Consider the following 19,559-nt stretch of genomic DNA (forward strand, 5'->3'; position numbering starts at 1 on the left):
TACATTTTTGGATGTGGCGATATGTATTTTTTTTTTATTTTATTTTTTTTTTATCGTTTTATATATTTGATAGTAAAATTGAGAAAGTTTTTTTTTATTTTTTTTTATTTTTTTTGTATAATTACTATTCTAAAATAATTAGGGTGAATAGGACATGGGTTCTAGACCCTAATAGGACAATGCTTTGTGCACACAGCAGCAGGGAGCTTACCATGGAAGACTTTAGTAGCGTCCTGGCTGCCATGGTAACTGATTGGATGCCCGCTATTGCTCCACCAATAATATAATTAACCCCTAAATACAAATGTACGTGGTGGGTGCTGGCCTTATCACACTGCTTGCACCTGGCCTCAATGACCGGGATCCCGCTGAACCACGTAAATTAACCCTGCAGGTGCCGCACCTGAGGGGTTAATTGACGTGGATCGCAGGATTGCCATGCCCCATCATTGAGACGGGTTTCTGACTGTGTGATTCGGCCGCCACGCACCTCGTACATTTGTATTAAGGGGTTAATTATATTAATTGGTGGTGCAGTGGCCAACAGGCCCTCCCCTCCTCCTCAGAGCTATTGTATTTGGGGGCAGATGCGCGCACGTCCGTGTCGAGGGACTCCCTCCTTCTGCACTGTGCCGGCTGATGAGAACATGTTTCACGCTAAGGGCGGCGCGTGGCATGTTCTCTCACAAATACTAGGATGTGCAGTAGGGCAGCCTAGTATCGGAAAATAGCAAATTCCGTTATCTGATTGGTCTGGGTTAAAAAGTATTGATTTGGTATTGAAAGTTTTGATACAGCATTTCGTCAAGGGGGGTCGCGTCATCAGCTTGCCAGCCAATGATCGCGGCTGGCAAGCTGATGATTTAAAAAAAAAACAATCACAGCGCCAGATAACAGATCATATTAGTAAATATGATCTGTTATATGGCTGCCCTGCTCCTCTGCTGGTCCTTTTCGTCGGTTGGATCCAGCAGAGGAGCAGGCTTCACAGTGAGTAGCACCAACAGTACACACTAGCCCCAGATCACCCCCCTGCACCCCAATTAACCCTTTGATCACCCCTTTGATCGCCCCTGTCAATCACTAGTGAAAGGAAAAAAGTGATCAGTGCAAACTGTCACTTTTTTTTCCCACTGGTATTGACCGTTAGGTTTTAGGATAGTTTAAGCCCCTTGGTTAAGTAGTTTAGGGATCGGTTAGCGCCCAGCCCAGCCCACCGCACCGCAGTCACTGATTCGCTGATTAGCGTATCGCTAATCAGCATTTGTACTTTTATAGTATCTGGAAGTGATCAAAACTGATCACGGTCAGATCTATAATAGTATTAGTGTCACTTTAGTTCGCCCTCCACCCAAAACGCAGTGTTTGCCCGATCAGGCCTGATCGGTCGCCCACACGTGCGTTTGCCCACACCCGCCCCAGCGCGGTGACAAAAAATATATATTTTTTGATCACTGCACATTCACTTTACACGCGCTGCGGCGATAAAAAAAAAATCTGTTTTGATATTTTTTTATCAACCGCAGCGGCCTCCGTTACTTCACTAGCCTCCCCTTTGTAAAACAGGCTTGCTTTTTTTCTTGGGTAGTCTCAGGGAATACCCCTAAATTTAGTTGCCCAAATGTCAAACAGGGGGTATTCTTCTGAAGAGGCCTACAGGCTTCTGGCCCAGTCGGATGAGGCATGGGAACCCTCATCTGATGAATCTAGCGGGTCAGAATACGAACCTGTAGAAAGCAGTGGCTCTCTGACCCAAAGTTCGGACGAGGAGGCTGAGGTCCCTGATAGCACCAGGCGTACCCGGCCCCGTGTCGCTAGACCACAGGTTGCGCAGGATCCGCTTCAAGAGCAGCAGAGTGGGGCTGGCGCTGTCGGATTACGTGGTGAGGCATACACCAGCAGCGCAGCCCTCCCTGGACCTAGTACCAGCACTGCCGTACAACCTGGTGAAGTGGCGAGCACCAGAAGGGCAGTTGAAGCTGGTATGGTGGCAGGAACAGTAGTGACCCCGTCGCAGCCACCGCAAAGACGGGCCCGTAGAGCCCCTAGAATCCCTGAGGTGCTGGCAAACCCTGATTGGCAGTCCCCAACTTCAGCCGCACCTGTAGTTCCCCCTTTCACTGCCCAGTCTGGATTTCGGGTTGAGACAGCTCAGATCGGTTCGGCCCTGGGATTTTTTGAGCTGTTCTTGACTGCGGAGCTCTTAGACATAGTCGTGGCCGAAACAAACAGGTATGCCACACAATTTATAACCGCCAACCCGGGAAGCGATTATGCCCAGCCTTTCCGGTGGAAACCAGTCCAAGTTTCCGAAATTTAAAACTTTTCTGGGCTTTCTCCTCAACATGGGTCTAACTAAAAAGCATGAATTGCGGTCATATTGGTCCACGAACCCAATTCATCACATGCCCATGTTCTCTGCTGCTATGTCCAGGGCACGTTTTGAGGCCATCCTGCGTTTCCTGCACTTTAGCGACAACACCGCCTCCCGTCCCAGAGGCCACCCAGCTTTTGACCGGCTCCACAAAATTCGGCCCCTCGTAGACCATTTCAACCTGAAATTTGCAGATTTGTATACCCCAGAGCAAAACATCTGCGTAGACGAGTCCCTGATACATTTTACCGGGCGCCTTGGCTTAAAACAATACATCCCAAGCAAGCGCTCCCGGTATGGGGTCAAATTGTATAAGCTCTGTGAAAGGGCCACAGGCTATACCCACAAATTTCGGATCTATGAGCGAAAAGATCAGACCCTGGGGAGCAGTGGGAACACAGTCTGGGACTTGGTGTCACCCTTATTCGGCAAGGGGAACCATCTTTATGTGGACAATTTCTACACAAGTGTGGCCCTCTTCAGGCATTTGTTTCTAGAACAGGTTGGCGCCTGTGGCACTGTGCGAACTAGTAGTGCGGGCTTCCCCCCAACGGCTCGTTACCACCCGTCTTGCAAGGGGGCAGAGGGCTGCATTGTGTAACGAAGAACTGCTCGCGGTGAAATGGAGAGACAAGCGTGACGTTTACATGCTCTCCTCCATTCACGCAGACACGACAATACAAATTGAGCGAGCAACCCGTGTCATTGAAAAGCCCCTCTCAATCTACGACTATAACCTTCACATGGGAGGGGTGGACTTCAATGACCAGATGTTGTCTCCGTATTTAGTTTCCCGCAGAACCAGACGCTGGTATAAGAAGGTGTCTGTATATTTAATTCAATTGGCTCTGTATAATAGTTTTGTTCTCTACAGTAAGGCTGGGAGAACTGGATCCTTCCTCAAATTTCAGGAAGAGATCATCGAGAACCTCCTGTACCCAGGAGGTTCCGTGGCCCCATCCACCAGTGTAGTTAGCCGTCTACACGAGCAACATTTCCCCAATGTCGTTGCTGGTACCTCAACCCAACCGTCACCCCGAAAAATATGTCGTGTCTGTAGCAGGAGTGGAATAAGGCGTGACACCCGCTATTTCTGTCCTGACTGTCCTGACCACCCTGCCCTATGCTTTGGAGAGTACACACACAGGTACACCTAGCATAGGGATCACATCTCACCAGGACAGGCACACAGGGCTATTAGGGCCCATTCACTCACAGCTGCTGCAAACGTCTCCTTTCACCTGGGACAAAGTGCATAACTCACTTCGTCACATCTTTAGGCGATTTGTGCTTTGCACATTGACCCATGGGGAAGGAGAGGTTTGTTCTATAAAGGTAAAAAAACAAAAAAAAAAAAAAAAAAACACCAGTAAGCAAAAAGGTTAATGTTTAGTTCAAAAAGTTAAAGTTTATATGTTCTGTTCCAAAGTTAATAAAATTATTGCGTTGCGGCCTGGTTTTTTCTTTTTTTACCTTCCAGGTGGAGCAACCGATCGACTAGCTGCAGCACTGATGTGCATTCTGACAGAAGCATTGCGCTGCTGTCAGATTTACATGCAAGTCGGTGTATGCGGCGCTGCAAGACGAGATTTCTACTCTGCAGTAAAAGATACGTTTGCCAAGGCATACGAGCTGAGGAGGAGGCAGCGTTCCTATGCTTTGGCAAACACTTTGTATATATAAAAAAATAATAAAAAAAAATCCCGGCAATGATTTATTCATCCACGTCGATTGATGTGAATGGAGAAATCTGGTTTGCCAGGGCATACGAGCTAAGTGGGTATGGATGTTGGGCGGAGCTCCTATGTCCTGGCAGACGCCTTTCCCCTCCTTTTTTTTTTGGGCAGAGATTTTTTCATCCACATTGATCGATGCGAACGAAGAAATCTGTGCCGTTCATTTTTTTTCTTTCAGCCCAGAGGCTGAACGGAAAAAAAAATCTCATTACCTGTATGCTCAATATAAGGAGCATAGCAGAAACTCCTAATGCTGGCCATACATGTAATGATTGCGGAGACCCTCAAATGCCAGGGCAGTACAAACACCCCACAACTGACCCCATTTTGGAAAGAAGACACCCCAAGGTATTCGCTGAGGGGCATATTGAGTCCATGAAAGATTTAAATTTTTGTCCCAAGTTAGCGGAAAGTGAGACTTTGTGAGAAAAAAACAAAAAAAAATCAATTTCTGCTAACTTATGCCCAAAAAAAAAAATTCTATGAACTTGCCAGGCCCCTCATTGAATACCTTTTTGGGTGTCTTCTTTCCAAAGTGGGGTCACATGTGGGGTATTTATACTGCCCTGGCTTTTTAGGGGCCCTAAAGCGTGAAGAAGTCTGGAATCCAAATGTCTAAAAATGCCCTCCTAAAAGGAATTTGGGCACCTTTGCGCATCTAGGCTGCAAAAAAAAGTGTCACACATGTGGTATCGCCGTACTCAGGAGAAGCTAGGGAATGTGTTTTGGGGTGTCATTTTACATATACCCATGCTGGGTGAGAGAAATATCTTGGTCAAATGCCAACTTTGTATAAAAAAAATGGGAAAAGTTGTCTTTTGCCAAGATATTTCTCTCACCCAGCATGGGTATATGTAAAATGACACCCCAAAACACATTCCCAAACTTCTCCTGAGTACGGCGATACCAGATGTGTGACACTTTATTGCAGCCTATGTGGGCAAAGGGGCACACATTCCAAAGAGCACCTTTCGGATTTAGCAGGCCATTTTTTTACACATTTTGATTGCAAAGTACTTCTCACACATATGGGCCCCTAAATTGCCAGGGCAGTATAACCTCGCCCATTTTGGAAAGAAGACACCCCAAGGTATTCCCTGAGGGGCATGGCGAGTTCCTGGAATTTTTTATTTTTTGTCGCAAGTTAGTGGAATATGAGACTTTGTAAGAAATAAATAAAAAATCATCATTTTCCGCTAACTTGTGACAAAAAATAAAAAGTTCTATTCACTCACTATGCCCATCAGCGAATACCTTAGGGTGTCTACTTTCCAAAATGGGGTCATTTGTCGGGGTTTTCTACTGTTTGGGCATTGTAGAACCTCAGGAAACATGACGGGTGCTCAGAAAGTCAGAGCTGCTTTAAAAAGCGGAAATTCACATTTTTGTACCATAGTTTGTAAACGCTATAACTTTTACCCAAACAATTTTTTTTTTTGCCCAAACAATTTTTTTTAATCAGACATGTAGAACCATAAATTTAGCGAAAAATTTATATATGGATGTCATTTTTTTTGCAAAATTTTACAGCTGAAAGTGAAAAATGTATTTTTTTTGCAAAAAGTGAGACGAAAAGGAGGTAAAATTCATTTGGGTGGTAAGTTACATGACCGAGCGATAAACGGTGAAAGTAGTGTAGTGCAGAAGTGTAAAAAGTGGCCTGGTCATTAAGGGGGTTTCAGCTAGCTGGGTTGAAGTGGTTAAAGCAAAGGCCTGGACATTTCCTTCTGGTTATTGACTGTTGTAACCTTCAAAAAAAATGTTGTAATCTTTCTCTGCGCTACAGTCATTGATGTTCTCTAATTTTGAGCATTGTGTTTTCTGCAAGATAAAGGTTTTTTGTTGAAGTGTCTTAGTTATTTTATAAAACTCTGTTTTATAGTGGCAAGGTATAGCCACAACAAAAATTCCTTCACACGTTGTTTATTAAATTATTTATGGAAAAAAAATCGCGTTCAGAAATTGTTCTTTAATTATCATCTCCAGTGTATGTCCAGCAGTTAATTTAAATGGATTGTTCACACTCTAGTGGAGGCCAACATGATCACTTTGTATTGTATAAAAGAGCTGATCTCCCACCAGGGCTAAATTTGTATGCACATAAAATTACCAGAACTGGAAATCTCAAACATTTTTATATTTTTATTTATTGTGGCAACTTATAAAATGCAAAAATGCCCTCCGGGGCTTCAGTTTGGTCCTGGTTCGGGGATGTGGGGTGGCTCCTCCGACACCCCTCCTGCCGGCCACCCCTCTTAATTTGGGCCCCGGTCTTTACTCAGGCCTACCTCTCTCTGCGGCCTTCCCGGTCCCCGCACTCCTCTGGCTCCTAGTTTCACTCTCCGTCACGCACCCGGCTTCGCGGCCGGCCACCACAAGTATTTTAGTCCACGGTCTCGGGGGCCCGCTAGGCTGCAGTTCTTCTAGGCCCCCCCTCCCCTACACTTAGGGGGCGGGACCCTCTTCCGCCGGACACTCCTGGGTGGGTGGAGCTAGCCTTTTTTTTTTTTTTTTTTTTTTTTTTTAATCCCTGCACGGGCTTTGTGGGGAAGCTGACTCTCCTTCCTCTTCTCGTGGGTCAACAGGAGGCTTTACTGGGGGACATCAGGACCTGGGTCCACCTACAGCTTTTCTAATAGGACAACCCTGTATCCCTCCAGCCCCGAGACCAGCTCTTAGTCATGTCCGAACCCACGAGTGACGCCTGCCCGCGACCAGCCCCTACCCACTAAGCTTGCACAAAATGCGAACTCAAATTTCCTCGCGGCCAGGCGGAATCCCTGTGTACAGCATACCGTGCGCCCAGGCCAGCTGTAGCCCTCCCGCTCGACCAGTCGCACTGGCCCCCTGACTGTGTGGAGCTGGAATGGGCCCGCGCCCTGTCCTGGGCAGTGGGTTGTACAGGACTTATCGAAAGTTTCCCAATCCACCCTTTTTATTATGGGTCGATTGGTTGACAAATCCTCACCTGCGTATCTGGTGGCCAACGCGGGGGCAGTCCTTTTGCACAAGCGGCCCTGAACAGGACACTGTGTACCTCTTCTGACGCCTCTGTGTCATCACCACCCCCCCAATCCCTTACCAGACTCTGATCTGGATCAGGAGCAATCTTCTAAGTTTGCTTCCATGGTGGACAGTCTGGTCGTGGCTGTCCGAGACACCTTTCAGGTGCAGGATGAATCTCCCTCATCCAGACGCCAGGGAGTTTTGTTTCTCCGATCGAGACAAGCCCCTAAGACCTTCCCCTTCCATGACGATTTTTCGGTCGTCATTGCTAAGGCATGGGAGCATCCAGATCGTCGTTTCAGCACTTCTAAATGCCTCGATGTGCTATATCCCTTTTTGCCAGACCTGGTTGCGAAATGGTCGTCACCACCCAAAGTGGAACTGCCCGTCGTACGTCTCGCAAAGCACACTGCCATCGCTGTGGCCAATGGTGCGTCCCTTCAGAACCCTGTGGATCGCCGCCTGGAGTCTTTTACTAATTCTGCCTGGCTCCACCTCCCATTTTTGCCTCAACGTGGGTGGCTAAGGCGGTCTCCGAATGGGCTCTTCGGCTGCATCAGGACATCGCGGCCGATCTCCCCCACCCCAGCAGATCTCCAGTCTTCAGCGCTGGAAATATCTCAGGCAGGGAAGTACCTTTGCGAGGCCGCTGTGGATGCGGGCACTCTTGTTGCCCATTCATCCACACTAGCTGTCGCCTTGCAGCGTAAGGTGTGGCTTCAAGTCTGGGCTGCGGACTCCTTGTCAAAATGTTCCCTTACGGGCCTTCCCTTTTCGTGCTCTCGTCTGTTTGATGCTCAGTTGGACTTGGATGAGATTATCTCCGAGGCCATGGGCGGTAAAAATACCCACCTCCCGCAGGGCAGGCTAAGCGTCTGTTTCTCTATAGGCCCTCAAACTCTCTTCTTTACTCCTTTCGCTGCTTTTCCAGCACGCACCTGTCGGCAGGGGCGCCACCCAGGGCCTCCAATCAAGAGCAGAATAAAAAAGTAATTTAAACCCCAACCAGCTTGGTGTCCGTGGGCACAACCCAACCGCATCCCTGCCAATATACAGTCTTCCGCATGATGGGGCGCCCCTGCCCTCTTGGGTGGGGGGTCGGCTACTCTTTCTTTTTCAGGTGGTTTGTCGGTCCCACATTTTCGACGAGTGGGTACTCAAGATAGTAGCGTCGGGTTACAAGATTAAGTTTGCTGCCCAGGAATAGAGTTCAGGCCTTACAGTCCCTTCTCGTACGGGGGATCTCCCCAGTTCCACTTGCAGAGCATTTCACAGTTTTTTTTATTCAAATCTATTTGTCGTCCCCAAGAAGGGGATCAGTTCGCCCAGTTCTGGACCTCAAATTGCTGAACTGGTTTGTCAGGGTCCAGCACTTCAGGATGGAGTCTCTCCGCTCCGTGGTTGCCTCTCTGCAATGGAGTAAGTTTCTTTCCTCGTGGACATTCCGGATGCATACCTGCACGATCCCATTGCTCCTGTGCACCAGCGTTTTCTTCGCTTTGCGTTAGTCTCACCACTACCAGTTAGTGGCTCTACCCTTCGGCCTAGCAACAGCGCCGCGGGTATTTACGAAAGTACTCGCTTCTCTCCTCTCCCTTCTTCGTTCCAGGGGCATTACCCTGATTCCCTATCTGGACGACATCCTTGTCAAGGTTGCAACCTTCAGTCAGAATGAGGACAGTTTTCACATCATCCTGGATGCCGTGGCACGTTTTGGCTGGCTGGTGAACTTCCAGATGTCATCCCTACATCCCAGCAGATGATTTGCTTTTCTCTGCATGACCCTCGACATGCCTGCGGTGACAGTCCACCTCCCCTGGACAAGCGGTTATCCCTTCAGCGGTCGGTTCGTCTTCTCTTCCGGCGCAGACTTCCGACAATCTGATTTTGCATGCAGGTGTTGGGTACGATGGTCTCTTGCATCGAGGCCCTTCCTTTTGCACAATTTCACACCCGTCCTCTTTAACAGGTGATCCTGTCATCCTTGGACTGAACCATCACCCTTCCCCTGTGTGTGCAGTCAGCCCTCAGGTGGTGGCTCTCAACTCCAGCCTTGGACTCCGGCAAATCCTTTCTTCTGGTCTCATGGACTGTCATCAACACCGATGCCAGCCTCTACGGATGGGACGGAGTCTTTTCCACCTTGGACAGTTCAAGGCAAAAGGTCTTCTTTGGAATCCAGACTGCCCATCAACATCCTGGATCTTCGGACCATCCATTTGTCTCTGCTTCATTGAACTCCTCTCCTGAGGGGACTGCCGGTCCGGATACAGTCGGACAATGCCACAGCGGTGGCATACATCAATCATCAGGGGGGAAAACCGCAGTCAGGCGGTGATGGCAGAGTTGGCCAAGATTCTAAAGTGGACGGAGGAACATGTACCAGCTCTATCGGCAGTCTACATTTCAAGAGTGGGGAATTGGACAGCGGACTTGCTCAGCAGTGAGACAGTGGACATGGGCGAGTGGACGGCTTTTTCCCTCCTGTACGTCTCTCTCCCCCCTCCCCCTCCCCCCTCTTCCTCTCCTACACCGGGTCCTTATCTGAATCGAGAGGAAGGGCATCCAGACGATTCTCATCACCCCAGATTGGTTGCTTCGAGCCTGGTACACCAATCTCTCCTCCTTCTTCTAGGAGACACTTCGTGGCCTCTTCCACTCAAGGGTGGCCTCCTCTCTTAGGGATCCATCTTCCAACAGTATTTTGAGTTCCTACATTTGACGCCGTGGCTAGTGAGACTGCCATTCTAACGCGGCAGGGTTTTTCAGACTAAGTCATCCGCACCATGATTAGGGTCAGGAAGCCACCATCATCCAAGATAAATCATAGGACTTGAAAATCTTTCCTTCTCCAGTTGGAGGCAGTGCTCCCTTGTGTGTGTGTGTATGTATGTATGTATGTGTGTATGTATGCATGTATGTATGTATATATATGTATATATGTGTATATATATATATATATATATATTTCATGTCCACTCTTAGAGATCTCTTCTCATGACTAAATAAATGTAATTCTTGTAATCTTTCTTCATAACCAAGAACCTCCATGCCCCTTATCAGTTTAGTTTCTCTCCTTTGTACTTTTTCCAGCTGCAGAGGTTCCTTTCTATGGACCAGAACTGAACTGCATATTCCATATGAGGCTGCACCAACGCTTTCTAAAGTGGTAAAATGACCTCCCTGCCCCACGAGTCCATGCCTCGTTTAATACAGGACCATATCCTGGTAGCCTTAGAAGCAGCTGATTGACATTTGTATGCTGTTATTTAATCTACGATCCAAATCCTTCTCTAAGTGACTCTCCCAGTGTTGCATAACCTAGGACATATGGTGCGCAGGGATTATTACTACCAAGATGCATAACTTTACATTTATCCACATTGAACCTTTGCCAAGTTGTTGCCCCATCACTCAGTGTTCAAGTCAGCTTGTTGTTTATGGACATCTTCCATAGACTATACAGTACTACAGTCGTGGTCAAAAGTTTTGAGAATGACCCAAATATTAATTTTCACAGTTGTTTCTGTGATGTAGTGAAATATAATTACACACACTTCATACGTTTCAAAGGGTTTTATCGACAATTTCATGACATTTATGCAAAGTCAGTTTTTGCAGTGTTGGCCCTTCTTTTTCATGACCTCTGCAATTCGACTGGGCGTGTTCTCAATCAACTTCTGGGCCAATTCCTGACTGATAGCAACCCATTCTTTCATAATCACTTCTTGGAGTTTGTCAGAATTAGTGGGTTTTTGTTTGTCCACCCGCCTCTTGAGGATTGACCACAAGTTCTCAATGAGATTAAGATCTGGAGAGTTTCCAGGCCATGGACCCAAAATGTCAACGTTTTGGTCCCCGAGCCACTTAGTTATCACTTTTGCCTTATGGCACAGTGCTCCATCGTGCTGGAAAATGCATTGTTCTTCACCAAACTGTTGTTGGATTGTTGGAAGAAGTTGCTGTTGGAGGGTATTTTGGTACCATTCTTTATTCATGGCTGTGTTTTTGGGCAAAATTGTGAGTGAGCCCACTCCCTTGGATGAGAAGCAACCGCACACATGAATTGTCTCAGGATGCTTTACTGTTGGCATGACACAGGACTGATGGTAGCGCTCACCTTTTCTTCTCCGGACAAGCCTTTTTCCTGATGCCCCAAACATTCGGAAAGGGGCTTCATCGGAGAATATGACTTTGCCCCAGTCCTCAGCAGTCCATTCACCATATTTTCTGCAGAAGATCAATCTGTCCCTGATGGTTTTTTGGGAGAGAAGTGGCTTCTTTGCTGCCCTTCTTGACACCAGGCCATCTTCCAAAAGTCTTCGCCTCACTGTGCGTGCAGATGCGCTCACACCTGCCTGCTGCCATTCCTGAGCAAGCTCTGCACTGGTGGCACTCCGATCCCGCAGCTAAATCCTCTTTAGGAGATGATCCTGGCGCTTGCTGGACTTCTGTGGACACCCTGAAGCCTTCTTAACAAGAATTGAACCTCTTTTTCCTTGAAGTTCTTGATGATCCTATAAATTGTTGATTGAGGTGCAATCTTAGTAGCCACAATATCCTTGCCTGTGAAGCCATTTTTATGCAACACAATGATGGCTGCACGCGTTTCTTTGCAGGTCACCATGGTTAACAATGGAAGAACAATGATTTCAAGCATCACCCTCCTTTTAACAGGTCAAGTCTGCCATTTTAACCCAATAAGCCTGACATAATGATCTCCAGCCTTGTGCTCGTCAACATTCTCTCACCTGAGTTAACAAGACGATTACTGAAATGATCTCAGCAGGTCCTTTAACCACTTCAACCCCCCCTAGCTGAAACACCCTTAATGACCAGGCCACTTTTTACACTTCTGCACTACACTACTTTCACCGTTTATTGCTCGGTCATGCAACTTACCACCCAAATGAATTTTACCTCCTTTTCTTCTCACTAATAGAGCTTTCATTTGGTGGTATTTCATTGCTGCTGACATTTTTACTTTTTTTGTTATTAATCGAAAATTTATCAAAATTTTTGCAAAAAAATGACATTTTTCACTTTCAGTTGTAACATTTTTCCAAAAAAACGACATCTATATATAAATTTTTCCCTAAATTTATTGTTTTACATGTCTTTGATAAAAAAAATATAAAAAAAATGTTTGTGTAAAAGGTTTATAGCGTTTACAAACTATGGTCCAAAAATGTGAATTTCCGCTTTTTGAAGCAGCTCTGACTTTCTGAGCACCTGTCATGTTTCCTGAGGTGCTACAATGCCCAGACAGTAGAAAAACCTCACAAATGAACCCATTTCGGAAAGTAGACACCCTAATGTATTCGCTGATGGGCATAGTGAGTTCATAGAACTTTTTTTTATTTTGTCACAAGTTAGCGGAAAATGATGATTGTAAGAAAAAAAAAAAAAAAAGTCTCATATTCCACTAACTTGTGACAAAAAATAAAAACTTCCATGAACTCACTATGCTCATCACGAAATACCTTGGGGTGTCTTCTTTCCAAAATGGGGTCACTTGTGGGGTAGTTATACTGCCCTGGCATTTTAGGGGCCCAAATGCGTGCAAAGTTTGAAATCAAAATCTGTAAAAAATGGCCGGTGAAATCCGAAAGGTGCTCTTTGGAATGTGGGCCCCTTTGCCCACCTAGGCTGCAAAAAAGTGTCACAAATGTGGTATCGCCGTACTCAGGAGAAGTTGGGGAATGTGTTTTGGGGTGTCATTTTACATATACCCATGCTGGGTGAGATAAATATCTTGGTCAAATGCCAACTTTGTATAAAAAAAAATTGGAAAAGTTGTCTTTTGCCGAGATATTTCTCTCACCCAGCATGGGTATACGTAAAATGACACCCCAAAACACATTGCCCAACTTCTCCTGAGTATGGCGATACCACATGTGTGCCACTTTTTTTGCAGCCTAGATGCGCAAAGGGGCCCAAATTCCTTTTAGGAGGGCATTTTTAGACATTTGGATCCCAGACTTCTCACGTTTTCGGGCCCCTAAAATGCCAGGGCAGTATAAATACCCCACATGTGACCCCATTTTGGAAAGAAGACACCCCAAGGTATTCAATGAGGGGCATGGCGAGTTCATAGAAATTATTTTTTTTGGCACAAGTTAGCGGAAATAAACTTTTTTTTTTTTTTAAGTCTCCCTTTCCGCTAACTTGGGACAAAAATTACAATCTTTCATGGACTCAATATGCCCCTCACGGAATACCTTGGGGTGTCTTTTTTCCGAAATGGGGTCACATGTGGGGTATTTATACTGCCCTGGCATTTTAGGGGCCCTAAAGCGTGAGAAGAAGTCTGGAATATAAATGTCTAAAAAATTTTACGCATTTGGATTCCGTGAGGGGTATGGTGAGTTCATGTGAGATTTTATTTTTTGACACAAGTTAGTGGAATATGAGACTTTGTAAGAAAAAGACAAAAAATCTATTTCCGCTAACTTGTGCCAAAAAAATGTCTGAATGGAGCCTTGCAGGGGGGTGATCAATGACAGGGGGGTGATCAGGGAGTGTATATGGGGTGATCACCCCCCTGTCATTGATCACCCCCCCTGTAAGGCTCCATTCAGACGTCCGTATATTTGTTTTACGGATCCACGCATCCATGGATCGGATCCGCAAAACACATACGGACATCTGAATGGAGCCTTACAGGGGGGTGATCAGGGAGTCTATATGGGGTGATCAGGGGTTCATAGGGGGTTAGTAAGTGACGGGGGGGGGGTGTAGTCTAGTGGTGTTTGGTGCTAATTTACAGAGCTGCCTGTGTCCTCCGATGGTCGATCCAAACAAAAGGAACCACCAGAGGACCAGGTAGCAGGTATATTAGACACTGTTATCAAAACGGCGTCTAATATACCTGTTAGAGGTTAAAAAAATCGCATCTACAGCCTGCCAGCGAACGATCGCCGCTGGCAGGCTGTAGATCCTGTCTCTTACCGGCCGATCCTGTGACCGCGCGCGCTTGTGTGCGCGCATTCACAGGAAGTCACGCGTCTTGCGAGATGACGCGTAGACGCGTGACTCTGCCTGGAGCTGCCGCCTCCGGACCACGATCCTGCGTTAAGCGGTCCGGAGGCGGTTAATGACAGCAATTAAATGCAGTCGAAACGTTTTTTTGGGATTAAGTTAATTTTCATGGCAAAGAAGCACTATGCAATTCATCTGATCACTCTTCAGAAGATTCTGGAGTATATGCAAATTGCTATTTTTTTTTTCATCAATAATTTTTTTTTTTATTGAAGAGTTTTAGTAATTGCAAAACAATAGACATACAGAAAGGAAAGGTAACATAACAAAAATCAAATCAATATGCAAATTGCTATTATAAAAACTTAAGCAGCAACTTTTCCAATTTATGTAATTCTCAAAACTTTTGGCCATGACTGTACATAGCTTAGTGTCATCTGTAAAAATATAAATTGTGCTATTAATCCCGTCCTCGATATCATTAATAAATAAATTAAATAGTAGTGCACCCAGCACTGAACCTTGGGTACACCACTTATAACCCGGGACCATTCTGAAGAGGAATCCTTGCCATAACTCTCTGAACACTGTCATTCAGCCAGTTTTCGATACCAATGATTTATCCTTGATTAGTGGGGGGCCTGACACTCGGGACCACGCTGATCAGGTGTTTGAGAAGACAGTGACGCTCCTGCAAGCGTCATGGCCTTCTCCAGCTTTTCCTATGCCGTGTCATGACACGGTCGACGGTTACATGCCCTCGGCACAGCAGCAAGCACAGCTGCTAAACTATGTATGGCACTGTGCTTGGCAAGCACGGAGAAGGCCAAGGTGCTCACAAGAGCCCCATGCCTTCTCACACAGCGGATCAGCTGGGGTCCCAGGTGATGATGACCTGAGGATAGGTCATCATTAAAGTCTTGGAAAACACTTTTTTTTTTTAAAGGGGTTGTTTAAAGGGAACTTGTCACCTGAATTTTGTGTTTAGAGCTGAGTACATGGGTTGCTAGATCGCCGCTAGCACATCCGCAATACCCAGTCCCCATAGCTCTGTGTGCTTTTATTGTGTAAAAAAAACTGATTTGATACATATGCAAATTAACCTGAGGTGAGTCCTGTACGTGAGATGAGTAAGGGACAGAACTCATCTCAGGTTAATTTGCATATGTATTAAATCGGTATTTTTTTTACACAATAAAAGCACACAGAGCTATGGGCACTGGGTATTGTGGATGTGCTAGCGGCCATCTAGCAACCCATGTCCCCTCAGCTCTATACACAAAATCCCGGTGACAGGTTCCCTTTAAGGCCTCATGCACACGACCGTTTTTTTTTAAGATCCGCAAAAACGGACGTGACCGTTTTTTCGTCCGTGGGTCTTCCTTGTTTTTTGGAGGATCCACGGACATGAAAAATGAAAAAAAAAATCTAAGTAAAGTTTGCCATTGAAATGATAGGAAAAAACGGACACGGATCACGGACACGGATCACGGACACGGATGACAATCTTGTGTGCATCCGTGATTTTTCACGGACCCATTGACTTGAATGGGTCCGTGAACCGTTGGCCGTGAAAAAAATAGGACAGGTCATATTTTTTTCACGGCCAGGAAACACTGATCACGGATGCGGCTGCCAAACGGTGCATTTTCCTATTTTTCCACGGACCCATTGAAAGTCAATGGGTCCGTGAAAAAAAACGGAAAACGGCACAACGGCCACGGATGCACACAACGGTCGTGTGCATGAGGCCTAAGACTGTTTAAAAAACTGCCGGGAGCTGTGCAAAGTGTAAAAAATTAAAAACTCCTTCAGAGCACCCCAGCCACAACCCGGTGACTCCTGTCCCCTTCAGATTAGATGTGTGGCATGCTGTTGGTGTGCATTTGACTGCTGCCAGCCAATAAAATGCCTGTGGCTGCAGCTGTGGAACCAGAGCTCTCTGGCAAGGGTGAGTTTTATAAATGTATTTTAAATATCTCTTGTTTTGTAGGAAGCCGGCGCATAGTGGATGTGATGGATGTGAACACACAAAAGGCCACAGACATGAGTATGTCACAGTTTGTCCGATACTACGAAACACCTGAAACTGAAAGGGAAAAACTATACAATGTGATCAGCCTGGAGTTCAGCCACACCAAGCTAGAAAAAGTAGTCAAGCGGCCAGCTGTGGTATGGTGATCTGTTAAAATTGGGGTGTTTTTCATCCCGATATAAGTCCTAGGCAAAAGTGATAGAGGAACCTGTCATCAGGACAGACTCCTTTTAACCTTGTCCATTATTTTTATTTATTTATTTTTTATTGTAGAGGGGATTGTGGTAACCTCTGTTAGGGTGGGTTCGCACTACCGTTATGCCATTAAATTATAGGTTCTGTTTATAACGGAATGGCCAGACGGAAGCCTTCAAGAGGCATTCTATTTTGCTCCGTCCTAATAGAAGTCTCGTCGACTTTTTTTCCGTCCTGCATAGCGGAAACCAGATGGTTCAGTTATGCTTGCCCATAGACTTCTATTAGGACCGAGCAAAACGGAATGCCACTCTTAAAGGCTTCTATTTTGCTTTCCGTCTGGCCATTCCGTTATATTCCATTATAAACGGAACCTATTATGGAATGGCATAACGCTAGTGTGAACCCACCCTTACCAGTCGTGGTGGCAGACTTCCTTTTAAATGGCCATATATTAGCAAATCAGAACACTTTGCTACAAGGCTGGGTTCACATCATGTTTTTGCAGTTTGTTTAAACGGATGCCACAGACAGATGCCATACAGTGACATCCATCACCATAGAGTTCCATTGTAAAAAATAAATAAATAAACATACACTAAAGGGGTTCTCTGGGAATTAAAAAAATGAAATTGCTTAAATATTATACCTTTTTATTTTTAATGACTTGTTTTTTCTGGGGAGCAATCATCAGGGGAAACAAAATGGCCGCTGTCCTATTAGTACACACAAAACCTGTCCTAATCACACATGAGGACAAGTTACTTCACAACACTGAGGTAAAGAGCTGCCTCATCCTCCTCTCCTACTTGTCAGGAATTGTGATCCTGAATACAGCTTATAAGAACTTCAGTTGAATCTCCGGGAAATATTTTTTATTAAGAGACATGAAGTACAGAGAGGACAGACAAGACAGGCTGTGGTAATGGAGACTGCATATAAGTGCTGCTGCTCATTATCCACAACTCACCCTCATGTCTCCTCATCTTCTCCATTCGCACAGAGATTTACCTGTATTCAGGATCATAATGCCTGAGAATTAAGAGGAGGATGAGGCAGCACTATAGCGCTGTGTTTTGAAGTAACGTGTCCACCTGTGAGGGCAGGTTTGGTGTGTATTGATAGGACGGCAGCCATTTTATTTCTCCTAATGATTGCTCCCCAGACAATATGAGCCATTATAAGTAATGAAAAGTATTTTGTGAATATATTTATTATAAAATAATATTTAAGTATTCTTATTTTTATTTTATTTATTTTTTATTCCTGTTGAACCCCTTTAACTTTTATACTTATTTTTATTTTTTATTGGATTTTGCAGAGTGGAAAAGCGTGTTGTGTTGCGCTTTTGTACTTTTTTCCTAACTTATACATTAACCAGGTGGCACATCAAACATGATTTGAACCCAAGTACTGATTTTAATTCAGTTGCATCTAACATGTTTGAAAATGTTTCATTGGTTGTCATGTTGAAAGTTGCTTCTCAGCAACTGATCAAAGCCTGCCACTTTTTCTTATTAAAGAAGAACTACCAGGTATTACATAGAAAATACCCGAAAGGCCTATAATTTAGAAGTTTCCACATTTTCTTGATCATCTTGTGTTTTTTCTTTGTTCAGACTTCTCACGGACACTTTGAGGTTGATTTCTAATTCAATGTAATATTTAGACCAGTGATTCCCAACCTATGCCCTGCGGGCCAAATACGGCCTGCCAAGCTGTGTCATGTGGCCCGTGCTGTGACCCACATTTATCAGCGCTGTGAACGGCACAGGCAGCGCAGCGATGCTGCCTGTGCCTGAAATGACCAATAGCAAAGCTCCTTACAGCAAGGAGCCTTGTTATTGGTTGGTATGGGCGCGCGCTGGAGCCATACAGGTCCTGCAGCAGGGGAAGCTGACGGAGCTGGAAGGAGGAGGGGCCGGCTACCAGGGTGGCTGTTGTAAGTAGAGTGGGGCGCGCTGCTGGAGGACCTTGGGAAACATGAAAGGACCACTGAAGAGGTAAGGGGCCGTGGACTAATGTGACTGATCTCCGGTGACCGTGCTCCCCCCTCCTCCTATGTTGCTGCATTCTATGGCAGGGATTGATTTGTACGGTTAAGGTGTGCAGTGTAAACGCTCAATATAGTCATCTCTGCAGGTACACCATGCCCAGTAGAATCTTATGTAAGACCATTCTTCCTATTCTACCACAAAATATATAATTACAATGAATCCTCATAAGGCAGATCCTGCATACAGGCACATAGGGTCCCCGAGCTCCTGTACTCCGGAATTATTCAGACGCTTCTGTAATAAACCATGTGATTAAATCTCACCTTGATATTCATGATCCCCAGTGAAAATTCTCAAATTGCTGTTGCTGAGATTGAAGCATTACTTGTAAAGCCTTACTACCCTCCTCCTGTCACCCCACTAGTGACCATGCTCCCCCCTCCTCCTGTCACCCCACTAGTCACCCTGCTTCCCCTTCCTCCTCTCACCCCACTAGTGACCCTGCTCACCCCTCCTCCTGTCACCCCACTAGTGACCCTGCTCACCCCTCCTCCTGTCACCCCACTGGTGACCCTGCTTCCCCCTCCTCCTGTCACCCCACTGGTGACCCTGCTTCCCCCTCCTCCTGTCACCCCACTGGTGACCCTGCTCACCTCTCCTCCTGTTAACCAACTGGTGACCCTGCTCCCCCCTCCTCCTGTCACCCCACAGGGAAGAAGCTGAACAGACTCCACAGAGTATGATGGGATCCGTTCAGGATCTTGTCTTTTTACCGGACACAAAAGTGCTGCATATAAGGCTCTCTTTGTCTGGTCTTTCGACAGAATCTGCAACAGAGGCTCCAAACGCAGCCTCCAACGCAGATTTGAACAAGTGTAGGCCTACGTATTATGTATTTTAGTAATGCTCACACGTGCCCTTCACAGTGTTTGCGTTTTCTGGCAAAGCTGCCTGGTTCTGGCCGGCAAAATTTATACCATGTCTAGTGCGACGTAAAATGGTTGGGCACCACTGATTTAGACTATTATCTAATATAATGTAATATTTAGAATAACATTTAGAATATTTTAAATATGTGCCATATTTTTCACAATGCTGTACAATAAATGTGGTGCATCTTGCTAGAACTTACACATTTGTCTAATTTTACTGCACCGATTGGTTGGCTATTCTGGCGCATTTTGTTTAGAATGGCTCCATATCACCAACAACCTCAGTCTCCACATAACAAGCAG

The 19,559-nt window shown here is 45.7% G+C and overlaps 1 protein-coding gene across 1 annotated transcript in view; it reads left to right on the forward strand.

Annotated features, from left to right (window-relative positions):
• Positions 1–19,559, forward strand: part of LOC122928820 (lysine-specific demethylase 2B-like) — an 89,368-nt gene that overhangs the window by 20,147 nt on the left and 49,662 nt on the right. The window contains exon 5 of the mRNA XM_044282080.1: positions 16,091–16,269. Coding sequence (XP_044138015.1) covers positions 16,091–16,269 — 179 coding nt within the window. The remainder of the gene's footprint in view (positions 1–16,090; positions 16,270–19,559) is intronic.

Source organism: Bufo gargarizans, chromosome 1 (assembly GCF_014858855.1).
Source record: "Bufo gargarizans isolate SCDJY-AF-19 chromosome 1, ASM1485885v1, whole genome shotgun sequence".
Classification (NCBI taxonomy): Eukaryota; Metazoa; Chordata; class Amphibia; order Anura; family Bufonidae; genus Bufo; species Bufo gargarizans.